This window comes from Tachyglossus aculeatus, chromosome X1 (assembly GCF_015852505.1).
Source record: "Tachyglossus aculeatus isolate mTacAcu1 chromosome X1, mTacAcu1.pri, whole genome shotgun sequence".
NCBI lineage: Eukaryota > Metazoa > Chordata > Mammalia > Monotremata > Tachyglossidae > Tachyglossus > Tachyglossus aculeatus.
In genome coordinates, this window is record NC_052101.1 from 15,626,334 (window position 1) to 15,642,307 (window position 15,974).

The window sequence follows — 15,974 nt, forward strand, 5'->3', positions numbered from 1 at the left end:
GGGGAGATAATTCTGGGCAGGAGGAGGGATGAGAGCAAGGGGTTGGTAGCAGAAGTGGAAAAATGGCATGCGTGAGCTTGAGAGCAACAAAGAGTTCAAAGTGAGGTTTAGTGGGAGAAGAGAGTGGGTAAGTATAGTCTTCTAGACTGTGAGCCCGTCGTTGGGTAGGGATTGTCTCTACCTGTTGCCGAACTGTACTTTCCAAGTGCTTAGTACAGTGCTCCGCACACAGAAAGTGCTCAATAAATACGACTGAATGAATGAAGTATAAGGCAGAGAGCTCACCGAATTTCTTAAAGGCAATGGTCAGTTTCTGCTTGGTCCAGAGAGAAATGGGGAACCACTGGAAGTTTTGGAGGAGTGGTGAGAAGTGGGTAGGATGACGGCTGAGAAAAATGATCCTGGCAGTCGAGTGTGGACTGGGTGGGGACAAGCTGGAGGTCTGGAGAGTCAGGGACCGGTGAGGAAGTTGATTCTTCATTTTGTAATATTTTTTTGTGGTATTTATTAAGCACTACTATGTGCCAGGCCCTGTACTAAGCGCGGGAGTGGATACAACCTAATCAGGGTGGACACAGTCCACATCCCACACGGGACTCCCAGTATTAACCCCCATTTTACAGATGAGGTAACTGAGGCATGTAGGAGACATGCGGTGGAGCCGGAATTAGAACCCAAGTTCGTCTGACTGCTAAGCCCATGCTCTATCCGCTACGCCACGCTGGTTTGGTAGTCAAGTAGGAATGTGACAGGTCCCTGGACTTAGAATGTCTCATGGAGTTACGTGATAGCCATTTGGATGAAGAGATAAGGATCCTACAAATATTTTGGACGCCAAACCAACAGGATTTGATGAGGGACTGAATATGGGTGCCGAAAAAGAGGGAGGAATCAAGGAGAGTGCCAAGGATGTGGAGTCCAGAGATGGGAAGGATGGTTGAGCTGTCAACTGTGGCTATTTGGGCAGCTTTTGGAGTTCACGTCTACCAATTCTATCGTATCGTGCTCTCCCAAGCGTTTAGTACAATATCCTGCACACAATAAGTGCTCAATACATGGCAGTGATTGAGAGGGCAGAGCTAATGAGGTAGGGTTGGAGGTTGTCTGCGTATAAGCAGACAACCTCCAGAGAAGCAGCGTGGCTCCGTGGAAAGAGCACAGGCTTTGGAGTCAGAGGTCATGGGTTCAAATCCCAGCTCCGCCAATTGTCAGCTGTGTGACTTCGGGCAAGTCATCTCACTTCTCTGTGCCTCAGTTCCCTCATCTGTAAAATGGGGAATAAGCCTGTGAGCCCCACGTGGGACAACCTAATCACCTTGTAACCTCCTCAGTGCTTGGCACATAGTAAGCACTTAAATACCAACATTATTATTATTATATAAGTGGTAGTTAAAGCCACGGGAACTCATTCCAGACTATTCATTCATTTGTATTTACTGAGCGCTTACTGTGTGCAACGCACCGTACTAAGCGCTTCGGAAAGTGCAATATAACAATAGACAAGTTCCCTGCCAAACCGATGTATTCACAGGTGAGTGTTAAGGAAGAACAGAAGGGGACTTGGAACTCAATCAATCAATCAATCAATCGTATTTATTGAGCGCTTACTATGTGCAGAGCACTGTACTAAGCGCTTGGGAAGTACAAATTGGCAACACACAGAGACAGTCCCTACCCAACAGTGGGCTCACAGTCTAAAAGAGGGAGACAGAGAACAGAACCAAACATACCAACAAAATTAAATAAATAGGATAGAAATGTACAAGTAAAATAAATAAATAAATAAATAAATAGAGTAATAAATATGTACAACCATAGGAACCAAGGAACTGAGCCTTGAAGGATATACCAGTTAGGGAGTGGAAGGTAGAGGGAAGAACCAGCAAAAGAGACTAAAAAGAAGAGGCCAGAAAGGCAAGAGAACTAAGAGAGAAGCGTTTCAGAAAAACCGAAGTTTGATAATGCTTCCAAAGAGAAGGGAGTGTGGTCCACAGTGCTAAAGTCGGGCGAGAGGCCGAGGAGGATTAGAACAGAGTTCATTGTTTTTGGCAAGGAGGACATCACTGGTGACCTTGGAGAGAGCAATCTTCGTGGAATGAAGAGGGAGGAAACCAGTTTGTTGAGGGTCAAGAAGGGAGTTGGAAGAGAGGAAGTGGAGGCAGTGGGTGTACACAACTCGTTCAGATAACTCTTAAGGAAAATAAAACTTGATATCCCTGAAAATTCTCAAGACCTCACCTAAAAACAATGCCAACGTACTACAATTAAGCGATTACAAAACCCTAACAATCTTCAATATCCTTTCCTCCAGGAAAATAAAATCAATGTCTAGATTTCAGAAGGTACGGGAATGTCTCTAAACTATGAACGTAAGAACACGTAAAACTGGTAACGGAGAGCAGAAAACATTACTGATAATTCAAAACTGGCTCATGCAATTCTTAAATTCGGGGACTAAAGTTGGCCAAGAAATGTTTCGGACCAAGTAAATACCTTTTTAAAAAGTCATTAGGAAATAAAAAGGGACAGATATTATAACTGGCTCTCCTGGGTAACGTTAATTGCTTTATAACATTTGAAGCCATTTTAGAATTCCAGGGAATGGGTCGGGGGTGTCCCTTTCATGGAGTCACTCGCCAAAACTCATATTTTATCAGGACAACTACGTTCTATTAACCCAGTGGTCATTTCAGCCAATACCCAGATTAAGCTCGGATCTGTAAACCGCCTTTCGAAAAACTTCAAGCATTTGGGACTTCCTAGGGGAAAGCTGAATGCCTGGTGTTGTTATTCTTCATACTGGAAGGCTACCCTCCTGACTTTTAGTTTTTTTTGGTCAGATTTCACTCAAGAGACGGACTTATCCTTGAATTCTTCTGGCCTGTATTACGGCATTAATACCTTCCCCACAGGATACTGACCGAGTTGTCTCGGTATTTAGGATCTGGACCGCTACGTTGTGAGGAAACGGCCCAGTCCTAGCCTTAGGTTCGGCTTTCCTACCTACATTTCCCGCAAACCCTGCGCCACAGAAGTCGATAATGGTAAAGCGTATCTACTCAAGGTGATTTCAAGAGCACAAAGACTGCTTGTTACAGATTTTTCTGCCATCTTCAACCATAACTTTGGGGAAGACGGAAAGGGAAGAGAGAAGTTACGGCAGACATCTGTAAAAATGAAAAGATGCTATGTGTTTACTTTAGAGGGGGGCTGTGTGGATTACATAGGAGTAGAGAATATTTGCGCACTTGTGCCAATAATTGGATTAGCCTAGGTCCCCTGTGACTTCTCATTCCTTGAAGAGGGGGGTAGACAAACTCAAACTTGAGTCCAATTCCACCTACCTTCTTCTCTTTCCCCAAGATCTCCTAAAACTTTAAAACTCAGGCCATTGTCCCCTTACTTCTCCATTATTTCTGACTGGGAGAGAGAAATGACTGAATTAAGGCTACAGACAGAAAGTGACTGCTAATTCTGTTATATCTTCTCACCCAAGTGCTTAGTAAGTGCTGAATAAATATACTGATGGATTGACAATATCGCGCACTAAAGGAGGGCTACAATAATGACAGTGCTTTAGAAACAAAATAGCCATCGACACGCGTATCTGCTTACTGTGATCTTTTCCTTGTCCCGGAGAAGTGCCAACGCTAGCTTGAGGAGTAACTGGCATGAGAGCCTGACGGATGGCTTTCTCCCAGCTCTGAGCTACGTCAGGTCCGACTCCAGTGGCGGCAAAAACCGGACTGTGATAGTTGCTCCCGTTGTCCTCGCCGACAAAGTACACCATGGTGTCGGTGATGATCTCGAAGCAGTGTGGGTTGCTCCCTTGTGAAATGTTCGTGAAATCCTGCGGCAGTGACACTCGGAGAATTTCTGAAAGTGGGATTTCCTGAAGGACAAAAATTAAACTTTGAAAAAAAAAAACTGAAAGTGGTTTTGTTTTGTTTTATTGTACATTTTTTGGACACTGAAGAGTCAGGTCGGAAAAGGAGTGAGAAAGCAGATTTTAAAGGTAAATGAACAGTACCACTGTGGACAATCGCAGTTCTAATCTTAGAACGGACATTAATAAAATTAAAGCTCAATCTGTTACCTTTCTCAGAGGGTACTGAAAGAAAAAGCAAATCCATTCCAATCATTAGAAGGAAATCATTATTTAAAGGTTACCGTTAGATCATTACTACACACTGAGGTAATTCGCGAAGACTTCATCCATGCTTTGAGGTGTGGCTTTGAAAATGTCATACTCTTACCTTGTAATACTTTGATCCAGACTCATTTTGAAACAATGTGAGGCACTTGCTGTCTAGTCTCCAATAATGCCGCTTTCTCTATAAGACATACAGAGGGTTCCATGAGGTTCAATTACTTCTTCCCTGAAACTATTAGGATATTAGGCATTCACACACTCACATGACCAAGAACCAATCTACCACACTTAGCCACGAGCAATTTTGGGGGCAACTACGAAAAAGTTTGAAGGGAGGTGAATCACGGTGTCCTGAGTTTGTCGAGTCGATTCCCTTACCTCCAGGCAAAGCCACACTGAAACGAGGAAAGACACACAGATGTCATTCCCGTCCTTGTTAAGGCTCTTCCAAAAAGACTAATCTCCATTTCCCTCATTCTACCAAACCAGAAAGATCTTTTTAAAAACTCTGATTGAATCTGCCACCTAGATTGTGAGAAAACCCCTTTTTCAGACCGTAATGTCTTTCTGCTAGATCACTTTCAGGGCGGAAACTGCAACTTTAAGTTCTTTACGACGTTTCCCTAAACGCTCCACCCGCAGCTGAAATTCAATAAATTCTACTGATACCACTTCATTTTCAGGGATTTTCACGCTGCTCCTCTTCAGTGGTGGACAGAGAATAGGTTTATGAAGGAAGAGACAAATCAATACTATGAATGCTAAGCGTGGACCAAAATACAGAAAAGTGAGGAATCCTAAAATGTTAATAGTTGATTTTGGCAATCCCCAAACTTATAACTAATTTTAAATTTTCGATTCAGGTCTCAGTTGTGGAAAGAGGAGACAGAAACAGTGGCCTGCAATGAAGACGCTTTCTCCTCTGCTCCTTTTCTTCATTAGAGCATCGTTCTCTAGGTTTCCCTTTTTTTTTTAATGTTAAGCGTTTATTCTGTGTCAAACACCGTTCTAAGTGTTGGGGTAGGTACAAGTTAATAAGGCAGAAAACAGCCCCTGTCCCACATGGGGCTTCCAGGTTGGATGGAGAGCAGGTATCCCCAGTCTACAATTGAGGAAACTGAGGTTCAGAGAAGTGACCGGCCCAAGGTCACACAGCAAGCCACTGGCAGAGCGGGGATGAGAACCCTGGTCCCTCGGACTCGCAGGCCTGTGTTCTCTCCACTGAGCCACACTGCTTCTCTACTTTCATTCTAAACCCATTACCTCTTTTGTTCCTCACTAGCCAGCCCGCTATTAGCCAGCGTCTATAAAAAGCAGCGTAGCATAGTGGAAAGAGCCCGAGCTTGGGAGGCAGAGGTCTTGGGCTCTCATCCCGGCTGTATGACCTTGGGCGAGTCACTTCTCGGGCCTCAGTTCCCCCCATCTGTAAAATGGGGATGAAGACGGTGAGCCCCGGGTGGGACAACCTGATTACCTTGTATCTACCCTGGTGCTTAGAACATCATCATCAGCATCAATCGTATTTATTGAGCGCTTACTATGTGCAGAGCACTGTACTAAGCGCTTGGGAAGTACAAATTGGCAACATGTAGAGACAGTCCCTACCCAACAGTGGGCTCACAGTCTAAAAGGGGGAACAGTGGTTGGCACATAGTAAGCACTTAACAAATACCATTATTATTATTATTATTGTTATTATTATTGGCCTTCCCAGACTGAGCCCCCTCCTTCCTCTTCCCCCTCCCCATCCTCCCCGTCTTACCTCCTTCCCCTTCCCACAGCACCTGTATATATGTTTGTACGTATTGTATTACTCTATTTTATTTGTACATATTGATTCTATTTATTTTATTTTGTTAATATGCTTTGTTTTGTTGTCTGCCTCCCCCTTCTAGACTGTGAGCCCGCTGTTGGGTAGGGACCGTCTCTAGATGTTGCCAACTTGGACTTCCCAAGCGCTTAGTACAGTGCTCTGCACACAGTAAGCGCTCAATAAATATGATTGAATGAATGGATGAAATTAGTCGGAACATAAGAACACGTAAAACCGGTAACGGGGAGCAGAAAACATTACTTTGAATGATCGATTTACATATCCCTTCTCATACTTCCTTTTCTTCACTGAATGCAGCTAGAGTATGGGACTGCATTAGACCCATATTAGCTCTAAAGAAGCAACATGGCCTAGTGGACAATCAATCAATCATATTTATTGAGCGCTTACTATGTGCAGAGCACTGTACTAAGCGCTTGGGAAGTACACACTGGCAACATATAGAGACAGTCCCTACCCAACATTGGGCTCACAGTCTAAAAGACTGTGTGGACACAGCACGGGTCTGGGAATCAGAGCACCTGGGTTCTATTCCCGGCACTGCCGCCTGTCTACTGTGCAAACTTGGGCAAGTCACTTAACTTCTCTGTGCCTCAGTTTCCTCCGCTGTAAAAAAGGGGATTAAATGTCAGTTCTCCCTTCTCTTTAGACTGTACATCCCATGTAGGACAGGGACTGGGTCCAATCTGATTAACTTGTCGTGGCTCGGTGGAAAGAGCCCGGGCTTTGGAGTCAGAGGTCATGGGTTCAAATCCTGGCTCCGCCATTTGTCAGCTGTGTGATTTTGGGCAAGTCACTTAGCTTCTCTGTGCCTCAGTTACCTCATCTGTAAAATGGGGATTAAAACTGTGAGCCCCACGTGGGACAATCTGATCACCTTGTAACATCCCCAGCGCTTAGAACAGTGCTTTGCACATAGGAAGCGCTTAATAAATGCCAGCATTATTATCATTATTACCTTAGGGTTTACAACCGTGTTTCACACATAGCAAGCACTGAACAAATATCATTATTATTAAAACAGCGTTAGAAGAATCAAGGATAACTAAAATAAGCAAATGCCATATTCTACGCTTCCATAGCACCTCTTTGAAGTCACTTTTGTTTTACTTTCCTATTGAAACCTTGAAAAAATATTCAAGTTACTTAATAAAAACAACACAAACATCTGAAATACCGTACAATTTCTCACCAGATTGTCTCTGCTGGTATAGTGAACCATCCATCCTTCCTTTACCATCGTGCTGCTCTTCCTCTTTGTGTGTTTAATCGACTGTACAACCCTCATAAGTGGAATATTATTGCTCGTCGATGGGCTGAATGATAAAAATCACAACTGAATGAAAACGATCTCTAAGGTACAACTGCCACTGTAAATTGAAAAAATGACCAGTTGCAAAAAATTTCACAGGATATACATTTATCTGCCCCACCACTTAGAACAGAGCTTGGCACATAGTAAGCGCTTAACAAATACCATTATTATTATACTATTATTATTATTATTATTATTATTACTCTAGAAGGAATCCCCCTCTAGATTGCAAGCTCATTATGGGCAGGGAACGGGTCAGTTTTTTCTCTTGTATTGTACATTTATTTCCCCACCACTTAGAACAGAGCTTGGCACATAGTAAGTGCTTAACAAATACCATTATTATTATTATTATTATTATTATTAACTGCTCTTCTGTTATCTGATTCTTTAGCTAAGCTAACTCTAGAAGGAATCCCCCTCTAGACTGCAAGCTCATTATGGGCAGGGAACGGGCCAGTTTTTTCTCTTGTACTGTACATTTATCCCCCCACCCCCCCACTCAGAACAGAGCTTGGCACATAGTAAGCGCTTAACAAATACCATTATTATTATCATCATCATCATCATCATTATTATTATTAATTGCTCTTCTGTTATCTGATTCTTTAGCTAGCTAACTCTAGAAGGAATCCCCCTCTAGACTACGAGCTCATTATGGGCAGGGAATGGGTCAGTTTTTTCTCTTGCATTGTACATTTATCTCCCCCACCACTTAGAACAGAGCTTTGCACATAGTAAGCGCTTAACAAATACCATTATCATTATTATTATTATTATAAATTGCTCTTCTGTTATCTGATTCTTTAGTTAGCTAACTCTAAGAGGATTCCCCCTCTAGACTGCAAGCTCATTATGGGCAGGGGACAGGTCAGTTTTTTCTCTTGTATTGTACATTTATCTCCCCCTCCCCCCACTTAGAACAAAGCTTGGCACATAGTAAGCACTTAACAAATACCATTATTATTATTATCATCATCATCATCATCATCATTATTATTAATTGCTCTTCTGTTATCTGATTCTTTAGCTAACTCTAGAAGGAATCCCCCTCTAGACTACAAGCTCATTATGGGCAGGGAACGGGTCAGTTTTTTCTCTTGTATTGTACATTTATCTCCCCCACCACTTAGAACAGAGCTTGGCACATAGTAAGCCCTTAAATACCATTACTATTATTATTATTATTATTATTTTATAAATTGCTCTTCTGTTATCTGATTCTTTAGTTAGCTAACCCTAGGAGGATTCCCCCTCTAGACTGCAAGCTCATTATGGGCAGGGGACAGGTCAGTTTTTTCTCCTGTATTATACTCTACCAAGCACTTAAAACAGTGCTCTGCACATAGAAAGTGCTTAATAAATATGACTGATTGATCTATTCACTCATTACGGTACTTATTGTTGCAATTGGGCAAAGCGGGGGTCAAAAATGTTAGGTTTAGCTGATGACGGCATGGAATTTTTGCCACGAAACGGGGTCCTTTGTGAAGAATATTTCCTGATCGGGCCAGGAGCCATGCTGACTGACAGCTACTGCTTGGCAGACCTATTCTGCCTTGACATTCTCCCACTAGCCTCCCTCGGGTATCGTTGAAAGGGAAGAATTAAGTCTAGCCTAACGTTCCTCTACCTGGGCTTCAACTAAGGACCTTCTATTTCTACTACCTTCTAAAACAGTGCTTGACACGTAGTTAGCGCTTAACAAACACCATCATTATTCATTCATTCATTCAAGCCCCTGCTGAGAGCTCACCTCCTCCAGGAGGCCTTCCCAGACTGAGCCCCTTCCTTCCTCTCCCCCTCGTCTCCCTCTCCATCCCATCTTACCTCCTTCCCTTCCCCACAGCACCTGTATATATGTATATATATTTGTACATATTTATTACTCTATTTATTTATTTTACTTGTACATATCTATCCTATTTATTTTATTTTGTTAGTATGTTTGGTTTTGTTCTCTGTCTCCCCCTTTTAGACTGTGAGCCCACTGTTGGGTAGGGACTGTCTCTATATGTTGCCAATTTGTACTTCCCAAGCGCTTAGTACAGTGCTCTGCACATAGTAAGTGCTCAATAAATACGATTGATTGATTGATTCATTCATTCATACTTATTGAGCGCTTACTGTGGGCAGAGCACTGTACTAAGCGCTTGGAAAGTACACATTCCCAATATATAATAATAATAATAATATTATTATTATTATAGTTAGTGCTTAACAAACACCATCATTATCATTACTTAAAATCAAATATTTCTTCAACGGCCGAGGCCAGTTCTAACTGCCCATCCAGGCAATCACCAAAGGATTCTAGAGTGAATGGAGGGGATTTAGAGCTAAAAAAGGCCGAGATACTTTATCCTGACCAATCAATCAATGGTTTTTACTGAGTGCTTAGTTACTGTGTGCAGAGCACTGTACTAAGCACTTGGGAGAGTCCACTACAACAGAACTGGTAGACTTGTTGTCTACCTACAATGGACTTACAGTTTAGAGGGGGGAAACAGGCATTTAGATAAATTACGGATGTACTGAAGGTGCGGTGAATATCAAGTGCAGAAAAAAGAGGGAGTAGGGGAGATGAGGGCTTAGTCGGTGAAGGCCTCTTGACAGAGATGGGATTTTTAAAAAGCTTTAAAGGTGGGGAGAGCGGTGGTCCGTTGCCTATGAAGGGAGCGAGAGTGTTCCAGGCCAGAGGGAGGAATATGGGCAGGAAAGAGGAGATCAAGTTTGCAATCATTCATTCAATTGTATTTATTGAGTGCTTACTGTGTGCAGAGCACTGTACTAAGCACTTGGGAAGTACAGGTCGGCAACATATAGAGACGGTCCCTACCCAACAGCAGGCTCACACTCTAGAAGGGGGAGACAGACAATCAATCAATCAATCAATCAATCGTATTTATTGAGCGCTTACGGTGTGCAGAGCACTGTACTAAGCGCTTGGGAAGTACTGGTCGGCAACATATAGAGACCGTCCCTATCCAACAGCGGGCTCACAGTCTAGAAGGGGGAGACAGACAACAAAGCAAAACATATTAACAAAAAAAATAGAATAGTATAGTGAGTAGTGAGTAGGCTGACGTTGGAGGAGCAAAGTGTGCAGGCTGGGTTATAGCAATCTCCCCCTCTAGACTGTAAGCTCGTTGTGGAAGGGAATGTGCCTGCTAATTTGTGACTGTTAATCCTGTTGTATTGTGCTCTCCCAAGAAAAGATAAGGCTATTCACTAATTTTACTTCCTTTTGTTCTATTTATTTGACAGAGAATTAGCGATTTGTACCATTTTCAAGGGTAGCCTGCTTTACAGGAGAAGCAGCGTAGCTCAGTGGAAAGAGCCCGGGCTTTGGAGTCAGAGGTCAGGGGTTCAAATCCCGGCTCGGCCAACTGTCAGCTGTGTGACTGTGGGCAAGTCACTTCACTTCTCCGAGCCTCAGTTCCCTCATCTGTAAAATGGGGATTAAGACAGTGAGCCCCCCGTGGGACAACCTGATCACCTTGTAAGCTCCCCAGAGCTTAGAACAGTGCTTTGCACATAGTAAGCACTTAATAAATGCTATTATTATTATTATTTGCAAATAATAATAATAATTTAATAATTTAAGCACATAATAATAATAATTTAAGCACATATGTGACCAAGCCACGGGGAAACAGTTTGACACGAATACCCTTGTGTGGAAAAAACCTTAATAGAGACTTTGGCACATTTAAGCAGTTGACAGTCACCCACCCTCAGTCCCATATCACTTCTATACATAATCCATAATTAATTTTCATTTCTGTCTCCCCTCTAGACTGTGAGCTCCTAGTGGGCAGGGAACGTGTCTACCAACTCTGCTGTAATGTACTCTCCCAAGCAGTAAGGTGCTTTATACACAGTAAATGCTCAATAAATACCATTACTATATAATACACACAGCACACAGCAAGCGCTCAGTAAATACCATTGACTGATTATTGTATAATGTACACAAGAGAAGCAGCATGGCTTAGTGGAAAGAGCACGGGCTTCAGAGTCAGAGGTCACGGGTTCAAATCCTGGCTCCGCCAATTGCCAGCTGTGTGACTTTGGGCAAGTCACTTAACTTCTCTGTGCCTCAATTAGCTCATCTGTAAAATGGGGATGAAGACTGTGAGCCCCCCATGGGACAACCTGATCACCTTGTAACCTCCCCAGTGCTTAGAACAGAGCTTTGCACATAGTAAGCGCTTAATAAATGCTATTACACTGCACACAGTAAGTACTCAATAAATGCCACTAACTGATTACATAATATATACTGCCTGTAACAAACAACAACAACAAAAAAATACACAAGATAGATGATTTTAAAGTCCACAATTCTCCTCTGGATTTACCTGCCAGCAAAATGAGCTACAGTAAGCACTCAGTACAGTGCTCTGCACACAGTAAGCGCTCAATAAATACGATTGAATGAATGTTAGTTCACCAAGCGTATTAAAATATTTAATGGGCGCCAACTCTGCGTCACCCCCCCAGACTATAAGCTTGTTGTGGGCAGGAAATATGTCAACCTACTCTATTACGTCATATTCTCCCAAGCGCTTAGTACAGCGCTCTGCACACAGCAAACGCTCAAGAAATGATTGATAAAGCTCCCAAGTGCGTAGTATAGTGCTCTGCACACAGTAAGCTCTCAATGAACACCACTGAACGACTCACTGACCTTATTTAGTTGGTCTCCACTTCAGATGATTTAATGAGGCTTCCTGTTTTTCCAACCCTTCGGAATAAATCTGCTTAAACACCCTTCCGCTTCGATTACCTGATAGTTTTGAGAGTTTCTTCATCTCTGTCTACATCCAGGTCAGAGGGATCTAGGAAGAACAACTTGTCTTCGGGAGGAGACGACTCTTCGGTGTCATCTAAGCCCCGGCTACCATCGCTATGCACGTCGCTGCTGTCGATGTCCATGGGCATATCCACATCTGTTCCCACGCTGGCAGGTTCTAGAAGCGGGATGTTTACGTTTAAACGAACGCTACATCGGGGGCACCGCAAAAGGAAAACTCCGAACAGAGATTCAGTGCAAAAGAACAAATTATAAGCACTCTTTACAGTGATCGACTGCTGGAGAACAAACTGATTCGTCTAGCTTAAGGTACTTTGCAATTTTATTTTGGGATCCCCCCCACCCTTTTTTTTTTTTTTTTGTGGTCATGCTATCCTATTACTTTATCTCAACGGCCCAAATCATCCTCATCAATCGTATTTATTGAGCGCTTACTGTGTGCAGAGCACTGTACTAAGCGCTTGGGAAGTACAAGTTAGAGGCAGTCCCTACCCCGCAGTGGGCTCCCAAATCAGGACCAAACCCTCCGGTAACCAAGGCGTTCCCAGATCGGAATCTCTGGGCGAGAGAGGCCCTGGGAGTGCTCTGACCACCCAGGAGTGTTTGGAGCGAATCCAGCCTGGACCCGGAGAAGAACAACCCTCCCACTCCCACCCAGTTCTAGATCGCACGCTTTCTCGACCTGTACTTGGGCCCGGCCTGGAGGACGACTCACCACGCGGGAGGAGCCTGGGGAGAAGCAGGATGCCTCTGACATTTACGGATATCTCCCTTGGTCTCTCGTGAACAGAGAAGTTTCCCGGACAGGCGAGCAAACTACAGCTGCCTAGGGAATTCCCCTCCATTCAGGCCACTCAAGGTCCTGAATCATTAGGAAGAAAAGTGGGAATATTCCAGAGGGAGGGGAACGCACATCGGACCGGTTCCAGCCTTCATTCCGACCCTTCTGTTGGCCCCTCCCTACACAGCAGACTTCAAGACGGGGAAAGGGTTACGGATTTCACTGCTTGGCACAGACTGCCAATGAGGCAGTTGATTTCCCTAACTGATCGATCAATCAATCAATCGATCAGGGGCATTTATTGAGAGCTTCCTACGGGCAGAGCTCTGTAGTAAGTGTTTGGGAGAAGACTGTGAGCCCGTTGTTGGGTAGGGACCGTCTCTATATGCTGCCGACTTGAACTTCCCAAGCGCTTAGTACAGTGCTCTGCACACAGTAAGCGCTCAATAAATACGATTGATTGATTGTACTTCCCAAGCACTTAGTACAGTGCTCTGCCCACAGTAAGCGCTCAATAAATACAATTAATTGTACTTCCCAAGCACTTAATACAGTGCTCTGCACACAGTAAGCGCTCACTAAATACGATTGAATGAATCTCTCCCGTTGATTTTATTCAGCATTGTAGAGCATGGGCCTGGGAAGCAGAAGGACCTGGGTTCTGCCACTTGTCTGTCATGTGACCTTGGGCAAGTCATTTCACTTCTCTGTGCCTCAGTTACCTCATCTGGAAAAGGAGGATTACGACTGCGAGCCCCATGTGAGACATGGACTTGTCTAACCTGAATTAGCTTGTATCTACCCCAGTGCTTAGTACAGTGCCTAGCACACACTAAGCAGGATGGCATAGTGGCTAGAGCACAGGCTTGGGAGTGAGAAGGTCACGGGTTCGAATCCCAGCTCTGCCACTTGTCTGCTGTGTGACCCTGGGCAAGCCACATCACTTCTCTGGGCCTCAGTTACCTCACCTGGAAAATGGGGATTGAGACTGTGAGCCCTTTGTGGGACAGGGGACTGTGTCCGACCCGATTTGCTTCTATCTATCCCAGCGTTTAGAACAGTGCCTGGTACATAGTAAGCGCTTAACAAATACCATAATAATAATAATAACAGATACCACTAAAAAAGCTGTAACAAGGTGGCACTCAAGATAAAACAGAACACTACAATTTAAGGAAAATGGGGACCTGATTTCTATCCCTTAAGTTCTCCCCTGCCAAGTGTTTCTAGGATTCAAACTTTCTACAAATCTTAATGACAAATTATGAGAGGTCTAAATTTACTGACTTTAGGATTATCAGCTAAAGTTAAATCAGTAATTTGAAAAATAAAAAATGAAAAAAAATAAGAGCTCTCGGGCAGAAATGGAAAATGCGCGAACGAAAGATAATGTTTTTAGGAAAGGAACCAAGTGCCATTCGTCAGGTCGCCCCAAAGATGGGTGCTGTCTCCCCAATCCTGATTCAGGGAGGTAACCCACAGCTCCTGATGGATTCCGAAGGATTCATTTCATCCTGCCACCAACCAGTGCTACCGACTAATTGAAAATTATATTGGTAGCTATTCCAAGCAAGACTGTCGGTGATTCCCTGCTGCTTCTTGTTAGCTGACTCGACAGATAACCAAAAAGGAGTAGAGCAGGCATTTTCAACATACCTAACGTATCTGAATGTATACTTGCTGATTCCACACTGTCAATTATTTTAGATGCACAGGACAAACACAGAGGAAGAGAAAGAAGAGGGAAAACCCATTTTAACATTGTAACTAAAGTGAAATTTGATGATAATACAACAACGATAACAACCTTTTCTGAAATGTCCAGGAAAATAGTTTACCTCCATTGAAAGTCACTTCTCCAAGACAGTCTCTAGGTACTTTTGACGCACAGCGTTTGTGACAGTTGAATTTGCAATCTAAAAACGAAAGCACTGTTTAGCACCTAACATAAAGAGATCTTTCTACTCACAAATTAGATTAGCCAGGATTACTGAAAGATCATTTCTTTAAATTGAAATTTAGGGCAGCCCCGAAAAATTCCCAGGAGACCGACAGAGCTACTCGTGCTAAAGTTGGTTAACGTCACAAAGTCTACTTTAGAGTTTCTTCTCCACACTTCCTCTCTAATCCGCTCTCTTTTCAATTTCTACAACTTTTCCAGAAATAGCCCCTTAGGCTCTAGCAGTAATAGAGGACAGAGCACGGGCCTGTTAGAAGGACCTGGGTTCTAATCCCGGCTCCATCACTTACCTGCTGTGTGAACTTAGGCAAGTCACTTAACTCCCCTTAAGGGAAACGCTTAACTTCCCTGTGCCTCAGTTACCTCATCTGTCAAATGGGGACTGAGACTGTGAGCCCTTTGTGGGACAGGAACTATGTCCCACCCCGATTAGCTTGTAATAATAATAATAATAATAATAACGGCATTTATTAAGCGCTTACTATGTGCAAAGCACTGTTCTAAGCGCTGGGGGAGGTTACAAGGTGATCAGGTTGTCCCACGGGGGGCTCACAGTCTTCATCCCCATTTTACAGATATGAGGGAACTGAGGCCCAGAGAAGTGAAGTGACCTGCCCAAAATCACACAGCTGACAATTGGCGGAGCCGGGATTCGAACCCCTGACCTCTGACTCCAAAGCCCGGACTCTTTCCACTGAGCCACGCTGCTTCTCTATGTATCTAGCCCAGTGCTTAGTACAGTGGCTGGCACACAGCAAGGACTTCACAAATACCATTAAATAAAACTGCTGGTCTAAGCTGCGTGACTTTGAGCAACTCACAACTTCTCCCTGCCTCAGTTTCCTCTTCTGCAAAATGGGGATTCACTCAATACCTGTTCTCCCTCCAACCTTAACTGTGAGCCCCATGTAGGAAAGGACTGTGACAACCTGGTTATCATATATCTACCCCAGGGCTTAGTACAAATACTACAATAACTATTATCACTTAAAAAAGAGTGGAAAAGCACCATGGCTTACTGCAAAGGCCCGGGCTTGGGAGTCAGAGGACCTGGGTTCCAATCCCGGCTCTGACACTTGTCTGCTGCTGACCCTGGGCAAGCCACTTCACTC

General features: G+C 43.7%; 1 protein-coding gene across 1 annotated transcript in view; it reads right to left on the reverse strand.

Moving 5' to 3' along the window:
* Positions 1 to 15,974, reverse strand: part of PRKD3 (protein kinase D3) — an 85,925-nt gene that overhangs the window by 24,151 nt on the left and 45,800 nt on the right. Inside the window, exons 7-11 of the mRNA XM_038772158.1 lie at positions 14,741 to 14,818; positions 12,095 to 12,278; positions 7,180 to 7,303; positions 4,257 to 4,334; positions 3,616 to 3,892 (exon numbers count right to left, since the gene is read on the reverse strand). Coding sequence (XP_038628086.1) covers positions 3,616 to 3,892; positions 4,257 to 4,334; positions 7,180 to 7,303; positions 12,095 to 12,278; positions 14,741 to 14,818 — 741 coding nt within the window. The remainder of the gene's footprint in view (positions 1 to 3,615; positions 3,893 to 4,256; positions 4,335 to 7,179; positions 7,304 to 12,094; positions 12,279 to 14,740; positions 14,819 to 15,974) is intronic.